The sequence below is a fragment of the Odocoileus virginianus genome, chromosome 23 (assembly GCF_023699985.2).
Source record: "Odocoileus virginianus isolate 20LAN1187 ecotype Illinois chromosome 23, Ovbor_1.2, whole genome shotgun sequence".
NCBI classification, from domain to species: domain Eukaryota; kingdom Metazoa; phylum Chordata; class Mammalia; order Artiodactyla; family Cervidae; genus Odocoileus; species Odocoileus virginianus.
In genome coordinates, this window is record NC_069696.1 from 5,764,461 (window position 1) to 5,780,634 (window position 16,174).

At 54.2% G+C, this 16,174-nt stretch overlaps 1 protein-coding gene across 3 annotated transcripts; it reads right to left on the reverse strand.

Moving 5' to 3' along the window:
- Positions 1–310: 310 nt before the first annotated feature.
- Positions 311–11,863, reverse strand: HDHD5 (haloacid dehalogenase like hydrolase domain containing 5). Of its 3 annotated transcripts, none has more exons than XM_070453276.1 (8): positions 11,739–11,863; positions 7,563–7,766; positions 6,586–6,698; positions 5,638–5,731; positions 4,629–4,662; positions 2,039–2,213; positions 1,086–1,171; positions 311–853 (listed from the first exon to the last, which is right to left on the reverse strand). In XM_070453276.1, exons 1-8 carry the CDS (start codon positions 11,847–11,849, stop codon positions 597–599), a joined length of 1,074 nt encoding a protein of 357 aa, XP_070309377.1. In that variant the 5' UTR covers positions 11,850–11,863; the 3' UTR covers positions 311–596. The 3 variants fall into 3 exon arrangements, with proteins under 3 accessions (XP_070309377.1, XP_020752209.2, XP_070309378.1); XM_020896550.2 differs by having other exon boundaries at positions 983–1,171; XM_070453277.1 differs by lacking the exons at positions 5,638–5,731; positions 6,586–6,698 and having other exon boundaries at positions 983–1,171.
- Between the last annotated feature and the right edge of the window lie 4,311 nt (positions 11,864–16,174).

Sequence of the window (16,174 nt, forward strand, 5' to 3'; positions counted from 1 at the left end):
CATGGCGGGTGGGGGCCACAATGCTGGAAGAGAGGCATGGGATGACCGGGATGACTGAAAGAACTTAGCAAGGAACGTGAGACAGTTTCTAGTCACCGTAGGAAAGGCCCCTCTTTCTTTCCACATCAGGGAAGTGGTTAAGTCCGTGGCGAGGCCTGGGCCAGACTCAGTCCTGCACAGACTGCTTGAGGCCCAGACTGCAGGGGGCTGGGGTCCACGGTCTCACCAGTGCCTCAGGTCACCCACTCCACTCCCCCACCATCCTTCCCCATGGGACTTTTTAGTGCATTCCAGACACAGCATCACAAGACACAGCAAAATGAGTATTTATTATTATACAATTATTTTAACTTAAAAAAAAATAGGTCCAAAGTCTCTAGGCAGCAAGTTAAAACACCATATGAAACAGTGTCTGAGAGTCACAGCCCATGCTGGCAGCGGGCAGAGACCCACAGCACCTCCTTTCTGCAGGAGACCCCACGGGGTGAGGACGCTGTCTGCAGGGGCAGGGGAGGGGCTGGGGGGCAGCCGGCAGGCCCACCCCCATCCCACCCCCATCCCAAGGCCCTAGAGAGCCCAGCCCTCCTTGTGGAGGACTAGCCGCACGGCCTCGTGCAAGTCGCTGACCACGTGGGCTGCCTGCAGGAGCTCGGGCCTGAAGCCGAAGTCCCGGTGTCCGTGGAATGGAGACCCCTCGCTGCCCGGGGCGGGCGCGGTGGGGCTGGGGGCCTGAGGACCGTACACGCCCGTGCACACCAAGATGGAGGCGCAGCTCCGGGCCGCCCCCTCCTGCTGCGTCTGCAGGTGCTGGTGGAACAGGTTGGCCCCGTAGACGTCGGACATGGGGTTGTCGCTGGGGAGAGAGGACCCAGCTCAGTGTGGTGGGCAGCAGGCAGGGTGCTGTCCACTCGGGGTGGAGGGGGGCCAGGGCATGAGCACGGGGGAGGAGGGGGACATGAGGTGTGCAGGGCGCAGGGCTCACCCCACGGCGTAGAGGCTCCGAATGGGGGCGGCCCAGCCCCGCCGCTCCGCCTGCCGCGCCAGCAGGCCCTCTGCGTACCGGTAGGTAAGGAGGCTGGGCTTGCCTGTGAGGCCCGTGTAGTGCAGCTCCCGGCCAGTCAGCTTGCGGTAAATGGCCTCCAGGCACAGCAGGAAGGTCCCGTGGCCAAACCTGCCAGGGAGGTTTCAGTTTTGGCATTACTGAATGAACAGGTGACATCAAATTGGCTTTATAAACCATAAGTCGCCTCCAGCCATTCAGTCCTACATAACCTGCTCCCTTCACCTAGCGTCAACAAACCTGAACTCTAGGAAGAATGTTCTAGAAGACATGCCTGACCGCGAGCTGCAGAACTACCCTTTAGGAAAGCAACGAGAGCGAACAGTGACCTGACCTGTCCCCCTTGGGCGGCTGCGCAGTGGCTCAGGGCTGGCCCCCGCACCAGCGAAGGACCCACTGCACAGCTCACCCGGAGGCAGGTGGGGGAGAGAGGTCACTTGTTCGCCTGTGGCCCCAGACAAGCCCAACAGCACCAGCAGCTGCCCTTCCAGGGAGGTCACCTGAGGGTCAGCAAAACCGCGGTCTGTGGGTCTGTGCTGTGCGCAGCCCGGCCGGGCAGAGTTGAGTGAAGGCCCTCCCCGGGGCCAAAGGCCTCAAAATCCTCTTCCCTCCCCAGCGTCTTACGGGCAGAAGGACACCAAGAAGTGGGAGAACCAGCACCTCGGGCGAAGGCGGGGCGGGGAGGGGAGGGCACGGATAACAGGGGCTGAGCACCGCTTGGGCTCCAAGAGCCAAAAGGAGCCGTTCTGCTGGACTCTGGCGGTCAAGCGGGGGGGTAACCCCCACCTCGATCCACCTCCCGTGCTCAGTAAGCAGCAGTGTTCCTTTTACTACTCAGTATGTGATGTGACCCTGGAGACCCTCCCAGAGGCCAGGTTACCATGGCAACCCGGGGCCTTGAGGAAGGGGTCTGAGCTCAGAGCACCCAGATGGCTGAGGAGCCACCAGCAGCTGGAGGCGGGGACCCCGTGTCCTCACCTGGGCATCTTGGCTTCAGCCATCCAGAGGAGGTCCGTGTTGCTGGCCAGGACGGGAAGGTGGGGGTAGGGGGCCGTCGCCAGACCCGTGCCAGGATTCCCGTCACTGAGGAGGACGTCTGTGATCAGCTGCAGGCTGGTCTCCCAGCGCACGGGCTCCCCCAGGAGGAGCACCCCTGCAGAGCGCGGAGCATGAGCCAGGGTGCGGGGAGCCCCTCTGGGAGTCCCGCCATGCCTGGCCCTGGAGAGGGCATGGGTCCCAGGAGGTGGACAAAGCCGAGCCAGGAGGAGCTCCTGAGGGCTCCTTCATGCGTTCACCGGGCCATCCCGAGTGTTAAAAGCAGAGAAGCAGCAGCGCCTGCTGACCGACTCTGGCCCAGCACCTCAGTCACCCAGTCACGTCCCTGCAGCCCCAGGGACTGCAACACGGTGGGGAGACAGGGTCACAGGCCTGACACTGCCCACATCCCTCTGGGACTGTAGGCTAGTTCTCAGCATGTCTCAGCCTCGGCTTCCTCAACTACACAAGGACGACACTCACTGCTGTGCAGAGGATAACACGGGGACCTGGGAGAGCACGCAAGCTGAGCTGCCCGCAGGCCGCCGGGGCCAGCTTCAAGACCAGGAGACGGCCAGTCCACAGCCCGGCGGGCAGCGCGCCCCGGGGAGCTGTCTTCATTGTTACGGGGACTGACACTTGCCGAAGGCTGCGGGAGGGGCCGGGACGCGAGGGGCTCCGGACAGCCCTGCACAGTCAGGCCCCCAGGTCTACCAACAGCTGACACACAGGAGAACCTGCTTATCACAAGCTGTGCCTAAATCTTCATTCCATTCCCCACAACGTATTTTTTGGTAGGGTTTTCATAAACACGGACTTTTTTCTAAAAATGCAACTATCATGTTAGTCATGAGAAGACTGCACTTCATTTCTTCAAAACTTTACTAAGATTTATTCCCCAATCGGGAAAAGCAGGTCACCAGTGATGACACTGTCCCTAACTTCTGAGTCACACCGAGGCATACTTACACACCTGTGAACACACTGCATGTCCCACCGAGGCACACCTACACACCTGTGACCACACTGCATGTCACACCAAGGCACAGCTACACACCTGTGACCACACTGCACGTCACACCGAGGCACACCTACACACCTGTGAACACACTGCATGTCACACCGAGGCACAGCTACACACCTGTGACCACACTGCATGTCACATCGACGCACACCTACACACCTGTGAACACACTGCATGTCACACCGAGGCACACCTACACACCTGTGAACACACAGCATGTCCCACCGAGGCACACCTACACACCTGTGACCACACTGCATCTCACACCGAGGCACACCTACACACCTGTGACCACACTGCATCTCACACCGAGGCACACCTACACACCTGTGACCACACTGCATGTCACACCGAGGCACACCTACACACCTGTGACCACACTGCATGTCCCACCGAGGCTCAGCTACACACCTGTGACCACACTGCATGTCACACCGACGCACACCTACACACCTGTGACCACACTGCATTTGTCACACCGAGGCACACCTACGCACCTGTGACCACACTGCATTTGTCACACCGAGGCACACCTACACACCTGTGACCACACTGCGTTGGTCACACCGACGCACACCTACACACCTGTGACCACACTGCATTTGTCACACCGAGGCACACCTACACACCTGTGACCACACTGCATGTCACACCGAGGCACACTTACACACCCGTGACCACACTGCATGTCACACCGAGGCACACCTACACACCTGTGACCACACTGCATGTCACACCGAGGCACACCTACACACCTGTGACCACACTGCATTTGTCACACCGAGGCACACCTACGCACCTGTGACCACACTGCATCTCACACCGAGGCACACCTACACACCTGTGAACACACTGCGTTGTCACACCGAGGCACACCTACACACCTGTGAACACACTGCATTTTTAGTTGTGACACTCCTGGGGATTCTGATCATATTGCTACTTAACTATGTTCTCTTGGGTAATTATCACATACTGAGATGCAGATACCTTACTAAAAAATGTTTATTTCTCCATACAATTACGGCTTTAGAGTGAATTAATCTTTGTGTGTGGTGGTGGCGGGGTGGGGGGGGGGGTTTAGTCGCTAAGTCGTGTCTGACTCTTGTGATCACATGGACTGTAGCCCTGCCAGGCTCCTCCGTCCATGGCTTCTCCAATCAAGAATACTGGAGTGGGTTGCCATTTCCTTCTCCATAACATTTGTGTATAGGAAAGTCATATTATCTATGAGATCATTTGGAATAGTAAGTGGGACAATATAATATTTTTGTTACCCAGGCAGAACTGGGTTTAACAGGGCTGAGAAACACTGGACCAGGTTACCTTAGGTACCTTTCCACTTAGATTTTCTACATTTACGATTTTTCTGGAATAACGAGGCAAGTGGCATGGGATAGGAAAGATTAGCAGCTAATGTCTCAGAGGTGGTGAATGGCAGATGGAGACCAGAGCCCAGCGTCCAGCAGCCCGCCCCAAACTGTCCGCATCACACAGGGACCTCATTACCTTCAATCACAGGGAAGTCATTCCTTGGGAGCGTCTGCAAGAGACAGAGAAGAGGCCATCAATGCCATGGTCACCTTCCACGCCTGGTTTCCAGGGGGTGGGACATGTGACGACAGACAGAGGGTCCCTCAGTGTAGCCCAGGCCAAGGAAAAGCTGACAGGCCAAGGGTGAGAGCACCCAGCGGGTGCACCACGTGTGAAGGTCAGCCAGCAAGGATGGGAGGTGAGGGTCTGGAATCAGGTGGCCGAGAACGAGACGAGCCGGGAGGGACAGGAGCCTGGTGTCACTCCGGGGGCGGGGCCCCCACTGACTGCCGTCTTGGGGCCCATGCCTTCCAGGAACAGCTGCCCAGGGCTCGGCTCTGCCAGCGACCAGCTTAGACCTGGGCTGAGCACGTCCCGGGGGGCTGTCACTGCACTGTCTTGAGAGCTGGGGTGACGCCTGGCTGAGGACACACTGTGCGTGGCTCGGGGGCAGGGGAGGGACGGGAGCCACGCAGCCCAACAGAAGCAGGCCTGTCTGCTTTGTAACAACTGCGCCATCATGCTGCAGTGTGGGCGACAGAGTTCACACGGGGAGGGGGAGGGCGAAGGGCCGGCAGGAGACAGCAGGCACCCCAGAGGGTCAGTGACAGGCCCCGTGGCCACTGGCCAGAAGACAGAAGGTTCAAGTATGAGCCAAACCCAAAAGGAGCTGCGGCAGATGCTCAGAAGTGCGCCTTCCCAGGAAGCCATCCCACCACGACAGCCGTCTTTGTAAGGGGCCCTAGGACCACAGAGCCACGATCAACTCAACAAAGGCTAGGGTCCTCCCGGGTGACCCTGGGAGAGCTGGTAAAGCACAAAGCTGCCAGCTGGAGGAGACGAGAGGGCTCTGGAAGGAGAGAGAACAGTCCTCACCCCGCGCATCTAGGGACTAAGTCCTCAGCCAGTTGTGCCCTCCAAGCAGCCTGCTCTCTGGGGGCAAGGCTGCAGGGTCAGCGAGGGGGGCCAAATCATGTCCCATTACCGTGGTCTTGGGCCGCCGCTGCAGATCCACCATGTCCAGCACGGGGAAGGCTGCCCGCAGCTCATCCACTGTGACCAAGTGCTTGAAACCCAGTCTGCAGCGAGGTCAGGAAGCAAAGTGGCCAGGACAGAGTGCAGGGGGAGATGCCTTTGAAAGTAAAGGAAGCACCCCCAACCCGATCAAGCATGCCTCAACCCCGGACAGAGCGCATGAGGCCAGCACGCGCCAGAGGGCACTGCATGCAGGCATGAGCGCTGGCGGTGGGCACCCTCAAGCAGAGGCACACAGGAAGCCCAATCCCCGAGCTCACACTGGCCCAGAGCCGGGAGCACCAGCGCTCTGAGAGGGCTGAGAGAAGACTCCTCGATGAGAAGGAGGCTGGCTGAGCAGAGCCTGGAGAAGCCAGGCCGGACGGCACCTGGACAATGGACCAGATTCAGCCTAAAGCGGGTGGGGGACACACTGCAGCCTCACCCTCCAGCACTCTCTGCCGTGCTCCTGTCCTAAGGCCCCTTTTGCCAGCTCCAGCAGGAGCCCTGATGAAGCAGCAGCCGTGTACTGCTCTGGCCCCCCGGGAGCGGCTGCCCACGGCGGTGCTCTGCTCGGGTTTGCAGGAGCAGCAGGTGAACAAGCTGCTTCAGAGCGGGGACTGACCCTTACGAGCACATGCCTGGGGGTGAGCTCCATGCAGATGCACACCGAGCACAGGGAGCCACGGGGCCCAAACTGAACCACAGAACCGCCCGGGCTCTCGGACCGGGGCAAGTCAGACTCTCCAGGGAGCTGCCCAGCAGGCTCCAAAGCGGTGGGCTGGCTTTCAGGAAACCCCGGACGCAAGGGCTGGACACCTGGGAGCCGCCCTCCGTCCTCCCTTGGGCACCGGGCAGGTCTGGCCCCAGTCCCCTCGGCCGGGCGAGGACAGCAGAGCTGGAAGCAGCAGAAGGATACGCTCGAGCGTTTTCCACCAGGGGCCCCTGCCCAGACACCAGCATCCGCCTGTCATGATGCTGTGAGAAGAGCTTCATGGGGCTGTGGGACAGGATCACCTGGTCGGGCTCCACCTGCAGGGCGGCCAAGAGAGGGACAGCAGAGGACAGGCAGGTGAGGGCAGGCGAGGGCAGTGTCGGGAGCAGTGGGGACACGGGTAGGAGAAACTGGCCCGGAGGGGCCCAGCTCTTCCGGAGCTACCCCAACGTGGGTGAGGGGCCTGGAGAGCAGAGCCTGCAGGAGCTGTGGCCACCACGGGCCCTGCCCACCCCGCTCTCCACACCCCACTCTCTCAGCCCTGCTGGAGAACCACAGGGTTCTTGCACGAGCTCAGACCTGCCTCTGCCTCTGCCTCTGCAGGTTTTCAGTTCTAAGTAAAGACCTGGCTTCTCAGCATTTATGCTAATGGTGACCTCGAAGGCCCACTGTCTGGACACCAGGGGGAGAACCGGCCTTGTCCCCAAGCAGTGTCCCAGCCGCTCGGCAATGGCTCTACTCTCTAGGTCTCATGAGGACTCTTTCCAAAACCCAGATCCACTGCCAACACACGCCATGTGGATGCTGGGGCAGTGGGAGCTGCTGGCAGGCGAGAGACAAGAGCTCACTGAACTGGGCCATCCTACTCATGAGAAAAGAGAGCTGTCACCTCACTATCCCCCTGGGACATGGACACTCAGAAACACGTGACCCTGAGGCCCGGGAGGAAAGATGGAAATGGCCAAGTCCATGATGCTCGTTTTCATAAAAGAGGATCCTGTTGATGGGGCTCTGCCGGAGCCTGGCCTTTGAGCTTCAAGGTATTTTTGCAGCGGGTCTGGGAGGTTTACCCTGGCTCATCCACACTGTCCCCCACCCCAGGGCAAGAGCGCAGTCAGTGTTGGAGAGGGGGTTCCATTGGGGGGAGGGTCCTCAGCCTCTAGACTCCACCATCTCCTCACCTGGAAGCCCAGCTGGGCCGACAACTCCTCGGCTTTACTGCACTGTGAAATGTTCCCGGCATTCGTGACAAAGACCACAGGCACCCGCAGCTGCCCCTGGGGGTCCAGCAGCTGGCGGAAGGCCTCCTGCGCGGCGGGGATGACCTGGTGGCCCCTCACCAGCACCCCATCAATATCCAACAGCAACCCAAAGGTGGGCAGGCTCTGCACGGAGGGGAGACGAGAGCGGCCCGAGTCAGGTAGAGGGGCAGGAGGTTGGGGGAGGCCTCATCCCCACCCTCGGGCCAGCCCGGGCCGCGGATTCCAGAGGAGGACTCGGGGTTGCTGGCCAGGCAGATCCATCTGCAATAGAGAGTGAGGCCTTTTCAGGTATTTTTAAGCATGTAACTACTTGGTTAAAGTTATTTTTGCATAACTGATATAAAGGATTACTTTAATTTCATTTATTTATTTATGGCTGTGCTGGGTCTTTGTTGCTGCATGCACTTTCTCTAGTTGCAGTGAGAAAGCTAGTTGTGTGTTTCTCTAGTCGTGATGCGTGGGCTTCTCATTGCGGTGGCTTCTCTTGTTGACGTGGTGGGTGAGCTCAGTAGCTGCAGCTCCCCGGCTCCAAAGCACAGGCTCAGCAGTTGTGGTACACGGGTTTAGATGCTCCACGGGATGTGGGATCTCCCCTGAGAAGGATCGAATCACCGTCTTCTGCGTTGGCAGGCAGATTCTTTACCACTGAGCCACCAGGGAAGTCCCGAAAGGAATTTTTTTAATTGGAAAATAGAAAAATTCAGAAACAAGCCCAGGACTTGAACACGACGGATCAGTATTTCTTTTAATCACCTTTTTCTAGTCTTATGCTTCTTAGGTGGCTGAGGCTGCACCTCATATGTATGATTTTGTATCTTGTTCTTTTTAGTTGACATGAAACATTTTAATCTATTACAACAGCCTTCATAACTACCTTTTAAGTATTACCATAACAACACACACAGAGCTTTTAAAAAACACTCAATCGCTACAGATGATACAGAAAAAAAATGTTAAGTTTCCGCCTTCCTCTTCCACCCAGTGCCAACCTCTCTTGGTATTTTCCAGAAACCCTTCCTGGATGGTGCTACTTTCTCATCTTTTCGTCAACACACTAACGGCTCCATGCTGTGCTTTTTTTCCCATCTTCTTTTCACTGGTCTCTCTTGGTTTTCTTTCGGCATCAATACATACAGCCTTACATCCTCCACGTTTCTGGCTACATAATATTCTGAGTGAATATTCCAGTAATGTTAGGTTTCCCTTATCTCACTTAGGTTTTCTCATATTCTGCTGCTACAAGTTACGTTATAAAGAACCTCCTCGCGCTTTATGATTTTTCCATATTATGGACATTTCCTTAAGTTAAATTCTTAAAAGAGTAGTAAGCCAAATGGGTACAGACATTTCAATGACAGAACAGCTACTAACAAGCTATCTTCCAAAACATGTATCAGCTCACATGGACCCTGGTGCCCTTGCCAAAGATGGTTTTCACAATATCAAAGAGTTTGTTAAGAATCAAATGTCTTGTTAATTTCAAAGTTAAAAAATCTCCTCTCAATCTGCATTTCTTGGATTTACAAAGTTGAACACTACCCTCTTTTTAAAAATTCATCCCACCTCTTATTTTATGAACTATTAACATACAGGATGTTTTTCAACTGTCAGAAAAATCCAACCTAACCTGTTTGCCATTTTCCTTTTGTTTGCGTCAGCCAAGTCAAGCCACTCTCATCGCACACATATTGTGCTTATGTTAGAAATATCCTTATTTTCTTAGAGATGCACAGAGAAGAATTTAGGGTTGAAATGACAAGAAATCAGGGATTCATTTCAAACTCTTAGAGCCACAAAATAGAAGAGGGTGGAGGGAGATAAGCAAAGCAACTACAGCCAAATGTTAATAACTGCTGATTCTGGAAGATAGGTCTATGCAGTTCATAATAATGTTCTTAGATTTCTTTTTTAAATACACAGTTAAAATATAAGACAGCTTGTTTGTGCTGATGACAGCAAAAGCTGACCATAGTTTCACTGCTCTGAGTGGCCGTGTTCTAAATAGTTATACCATTTGCTCTCTTAGACGTAAGACTCCACAGACCCTGCTACTGAGAACAAGAAGGTCTCAGGACAATTTAGCAATGACACTCCCACATCTATTCCTATGGGTGTATAACCTCTACCTCCAACGATCAGGAGTGTGCAGTCACAGAAACAGGCATCCAGCCACCTACTGAGTCAAGGCCCCTCCAACATTAAGAACAGGAAACAGGAGGATTGGGGTCTGGGCTTCTTACTCTTACTGCTCAGCTTCTCTGAAAACCTAAAACTGCTCTAAAAAATAACATCTATTAATTTTTTTAAGTGAAGTTTCCCAGAGCAAAGGAAACAGGATTAGATTTTTTTTTCTTCTCATTCTTTTTTCTTTTCATTCTCTTCTGTATTTTTATTCTATATCACTTCATTTTTTTTTAATTAGTCCTGGGTATCAGGCTAGATTTTCTAATTAAAGTTCATATTTGTGGCAGTGCTAAAATGTGTGGTTTTCTACTATACATAAAATAGATAAAGAAGGAACTAATATATAGCACAGGGAACTATGCTTGATGTTATGCCATAACCTATAATAGAAAAGACTCTAAAAAAACATATATATGTGTGTGTATATACATATACATGTGTATATGTACACACACACAACTAAACCACTTTGTTATATGCCTGAAATTAACACAATACTGTAAATCAACTATACTTCAATTTTTTTTTTTTAGTTCTACCAGTTTATTACTACCAACCCATCTCCCTCCACCCTCATGCACACATGCTCAGTCATGTAACCCCATGGACTGCAGCCTGCCAGGCTCCTCTGTCCATGGACTTTTCCAGGCAAGGATATTGGAGTGGGTTGCCATTTCCTTCTCCACACACTTCAATTTTTAAAAGTGTGGTTTTAAGATTAGTTTGAAATGAAGGGACAACTAAGATGCTCCTTTGTGTTTCTGCTTCTTATCTGGAACTGGTGGATGTGCTTTTCAACAACAGCAGCACAACCACCATTTGGGACACTGTCTACTTCCCTTGTGGCTCAGACGGTAAAGTATCTGTCTACAATGCGGGAGACCTGGGTTCAATTCCTGGGTCGGGAAGGTTCCCTGGAGAAGGAAATGGCAACCCACTCCAGTACTCTTGCCTAGAAAATCCCATGGACGGAGGAGCCTGGTGCAAGGTACTGTCCAAGGGGTCGCAAAGAGTTGGACACGATTGAGCGACTTCACTTTCTTTCTTTCCACTCCTACTAGCTCCATCTCCGCAGTCCCTGTGACAGGTACTACACCTACATCACAGAAAGTGCTCTTGGTAGCCTCTTGCAAAAAGACTGCATGCTAAGGGCTAGCCCTGACGCTGACAAGCTTAGTCGCTCGGTCGTGTCTGACTCTTTGCGAACCATCGACTATATAGCCTGCCAAGCTCCTCTGTCCATGGGATTCTCCAGGCAAGAATACTGGAGTGGGTGGCCAGCTCCTCCTCCTGGGGATCTTCCTGACCCAGGGACTGAACCCACGTCTCCTGCATTCCACCCAGATTCTTTACCACTGAGCCACCAGGCAACCTCTGGATTCAACCAACTGCTGATGGCAAACCTCACACACCAAGCGGGTTGGTGGATCCGCGGATGCGGGATCCGCGAATACGGAGTCCAGCTGTGGGATTCAAGCACCCGAGGGTTTCGGTGTCCCCCGTGAACACCAAGGGGCGGCGGTAACTTCCCTTAAGTCACACCGGGAGTGCGTGGCCCGGGCAGGACTAACCCCGAAAGGAGCAGCATCACTTCCCCCTCCTCCCACTCTCGCCACCAGGAAAGTGGATAAAGTCAGGACCCGGGGGACTGGGGTCCTGCCTGGGGTCCCGCGTTCCCAGCCCCTGGGTCGCCCCCGCGAGCGACCGGGTCACGCGGCTGTGCGGACGGAGCCGGGGAGACAGGGAGCCGGGGAGACAGTGACCCGCGTGGCAAGGCCGCAGGGGACGTGACGTCGCCACTTGCGGCCAAAGCGGGGAGAGGTGACATCCAGAGGTCGTGAACCCAGCTCCGAGTCCGGCGCGCAAGGCCCCTCGGGCTCCCGCCGCCCACCCCGTATCCGCAGCCCTCACCTGCGCGCCGCCGCTCGCGAAACGCCTGCCCCCGAGCCACACAGGCGCGCGCACCGCCCGCCGCCACAGGCCCGGCGCCCACCGCGCCGCCGCCTCGCCGAGCGCAGCCATGGGCCACCGCCTGCTCGCTCCGAGCAGCCAATCAGAGGCCGGCGGCGCCCGAGGCACCACGGGAGTTGTAGTCTCGCCTCAGTGTCGGGGTCGGGGTGTGGAGCTGGCGCGGGGCATCTCGGGAGCTGTAGTTCTGCTTCGGTCTCTGGGGACCGCGTCTGAGCTCCGTCTTATTTATCATATAATGAATGGGAAGTTTATTCCTCTTGACCCCCTCTCCCATTTCGCAACCCCACCCCGCCTCGGGCAATCACCAGTCTCTCTCTGATTCTCTGGATCTGTGAGCTTGGTTATTCTGTTTCTTAGATTTCACATATAAGTGAGCTCACACAGCATTTGGTTTTCGCTGATTTATTTCACCGAACTTAATACCCTCAGGGTCCATCAACGTTGGACCCCTTACCTTGTGGGTCTCCCACTCTGCAAGGCTGTAGCCCATTTGGAATAGGAGCTCACAACCCTGCCACTCTCCCCCGGGGTCCCGGCCCCCTTAACCTTCTACTCTGGGCAGCTTTGTTCTGTTTGGCCATGTGTACGTTATTGGGGTAAAGAAGGGTGGGTTTTTCGAAGAGCTCTGGGACCCCAGATACAGCTCCTAACATCACAGGATGGTTCGGACGAGGGGGTCGGAAGAGGCCATTCCAGGAGCTCGCAGACCCAGACTGGCCGAGGCGCTTATCCCCTCGACCTCCAACTCCCCTCTGAGCAGTGTTGCAGAGTCTACAGAAAATTATGTCTGGTTTCTTACTTTTCCCTTCAAAATGTTGTCCATGTACTTTCTTTTTTCCATTTCTACTTCTAACCTGCATGGACCCTCTAGCTTTGACATGTAAAGGAAGACCCTGCTTCCCACGAAACACGGGTGACTGTTTGCACAACCTCTGACCCGCGGAGGTGCTGGAGGCGCTGACTTATAAGCCCAGGAACGCGCCCTCAGGGCTTCTGTCACCTGGGTCTTTATTCATTCATTGCGTAAATTAGCTACTTATTATCGCAAGATACATATTATATTGCAAGATATAATAAGAAGCTAATTTACGCAATGAATGAATGATATTATTATATAATATATAATACAAATATATTATTATATATTATATAATATAAATATGTCATTATATTATATTGCAAGAGGTTTCCCTGGTGGCTCAGAGGTTGAAGCATCTGTCTGCAATGCAGGAGACCTGGGTTCGATCCCTGGGTTGGGAAGATCCCCTGGAGAAGGAACTGGCCACCCACTCCAGTATTCTTGCCTGGAGAATCCCATGGACGGAGGAGCCTGGCGGGCTACAGTCCACGGGGTGGCAAAGAGTCGGACACGACTGAGCAACTTCACTTTCATATTGCAAGAGTTTTAGCTTTTTGAGTTTTTGTTTTACTTTTTTGGCCTGACCGGACCTTACAGCTTGAGGGATCTTAGCTCCTCCACTCCCAGGGACTGAACCTGCACCCTCAGCAGTCAAAGCATGGAGTCCTAACCACTGGATGGGCGGGGAAGTTCCAAGAGTTTAGCCTAACATATATTTGAAAAGAGAGGAGGTCATAGCAACAGACTCCAGTATTCTTGCCTGGAGAATCCCATGGACAGAGGAGCCTGGCGGACTACAGTCCATGGAATCGAAAAGAGTCAGACATGACTGAGTGACTAACACACACACACTTTTGAAAGAAAAGAACCCAGATGTCACCTAGAGGACCTTGTTTATTAAGCTCTGGGGTGTCTTCCCCACCCCACCCCCAAACCCTGAGTGAGACGGGGCAGGAGATGGGGCAGACCCTCAACTAAAAGCAAAGCAAAGCTCAGGACAGGTGGGCAATGTGTGCCTTTCATCACAGAAAAGGAAACAGAGTTTACACGTGCATTTGTTTATTATGCAAAGAAACAAAAAAAAACTAATAAAGGAGGTGGAAGAAATAGGTGGAGTGGGAAAGATGGGAGAGCGAGTGGAATAGAGGCGGGTCTAAACCTTTCAAAGTATCCCTTTTCGTGTTTTTTGATTTTTGAAATATGATTCCATGTGTATTCGAACTTTTCATTTTAAATGTAACAAAATTTTGGAGAAGGAAATGGCAACCCACTCCAGTATTCTTGCCTGGAAAAGTCCATGAACAGGAGTCTGGTGGGCTGAAGTACATGGGATTACATGACTGAGCATGTGTGCACGAGGGTGGAGGGAGATGGGTGGGTAGCAATGAACTGGTAGAATTAAAAAATAAAAATTAAAAAAAAAATAAATGTAACAAAATTTAACACCGCGATGGCCCTACCCTCTCCTCCCACTATGAGCTCCTAGCCGGTTCAAAGCGCAGGACGTCCACGGCAGGAGCCAGCCTTTCTTCCCGGAGCGGACGGGGCGAGGGAGCAAAGCAGATGAGGCGGGCAGTGCAAGCGAGAAGGCCGAAGCCGGGGGCACGGACCCCAGGTCTGCTCGCTCACCTGGAAGAAGGAAGCGCGCGGAAGCCGGCGAGTCTGAACCCGGGAGGGCGCTGGGAGCGAGCGGCGGCGCCTGCGCTACCTCCGGAGGCCACGAGGGGTCAGTCGCACGCCGCCCGCCGCGGGTGCTGCCAACGCAGGTGCCACAGGTGCGCGCCGCGCGCAGCGCCTGCTTCTTCCTCGGGCCACTTCCCAGCAAACGACAGTCCCTGGGGGCGGGGGAGCGGGGGACTCTGGACAAAAGCTCCGGGCAAGAATCCATTCCTCCCGGGCCACAGGAAGCGGAGACAGTTTCCGAGGCTGGGACAGCGCCGAAGGCTAATCAGGGGCTCTCGAGGGTGGGTCAGGGGAAGGGTCAGCCTGTCGCCTGAAGCCTGGCCTCATTGAACTAAGGAATGGAGCGACTGTGGGTGGGTTAGGAGCTGATTAGCAGGAACCCCTGACAGGAGAGAAAATAGCTGCGTGTTGTAAGGTGATCACTGAGCCAGGAAGCGGCTGTCACCTGCTGTGTGATCTGGGAGAGTTACTGGCCCTCTCTGGGCCCCAGTTGAGTCCCTGGTCACTCCGGTTAGATAAAATGATCTTCAGACCTCTCCCAGCTCTCATTATGTGAATCTAAAACTTCCAGTCCCCTGACGCTTACCCCCCAGAGGGGGCTTAGCCCCACGGAGGTCTGGCTGGACCAAGCAGACCTCATCCCCCAACATGGTCTCCAGACAGTCCCCAGGGAAAGGCCCTTTGGAAGGTCGGATCCTGGCCATCCTGAAGGCTATTGGCTGAAACACCTGGACCCAGGGAACCCAGCATCTCTGCCTGGGCCACACCATCCAGGTGAGAACTGGGAGCTATAGTTATTTCTCATCTGAAAGTGCTCACCACCCCGACCGTCCTGCCAGACCCTACACAGTGGATGAGCTTCCAGACACAGAAGAAAGGACACAGAAGGTTACATTGTCTTTAGGATGACTGCTATTTAAAGTAACATATACTATGTATGTGAAAATAACATTTATAATCCAGCAGTCTGATTCAATTTGGCCAAATGCATCTACACGCAGCCAGACTTCAAGGGGTCCAGTCTTGCAAGGGGCGTGGCTCATATCAGTCATTCAAGCACCTCATCTGGGGAACTTGACATTTGGGGATCCATTCAAGGTGGCTGAGGTGGGTGAGCCACCTATTTGCTGGTGAGCTGTAAGAATCCAACAGGCAGGTCTTCCCGAGGATGTTCCTGGCAGCGCCTCCCGACCTAGAGGATCAGGCTCCCTTCCAGCCTGGAGTGCTGACCTCGCTGTAACTGATCTCAGCTCTGCATCTGCCTCATCCCAGATGAAAGCCCACCTGGACTGGGGCCCCTGAGGCTTCACGACAAGTTTGAAGGTCCCTCTTAGGGAAGATTTAAAATCACTAATACACAGTTTCTCTTGCAAGGGGGTCAATGCCCCTGAGACAGAGCTTCAGTAACACCAGTAAATCTGCTCCCATGTTAAGTCACTCCTGAGCACTGAAAGCCCACGGGTTTCTCTTCTTCCAAACATTTCCCTTGTCCTCTCCCTCCCTGGAGGCATTTGGGACCAGTGGGAGGGGCCAGTGGAAGAGGCCGCAGTGGAGGTCCAAGATGGACCACAAACAAGGGCATCAGCAAATATTAAGATGCCTTGAAGATTCCATGGAGGTCGTGGGTGCCAGGGTCTCACTGGTGGGGAACAGAGGGATATGGGAGGGCTGAGGCTGGGATCAACCCTATGGTCTTTAATAGAACTGGAGATGTGGATATAGACCCATATTTTTTTTTAAACTCAGATAAATTTGGAAACATGAAATGTACATGTCTAAATATATATTGCATTCTAACATGTATAAACTGGGCTTCTTCAATGGCTCAGTGAGT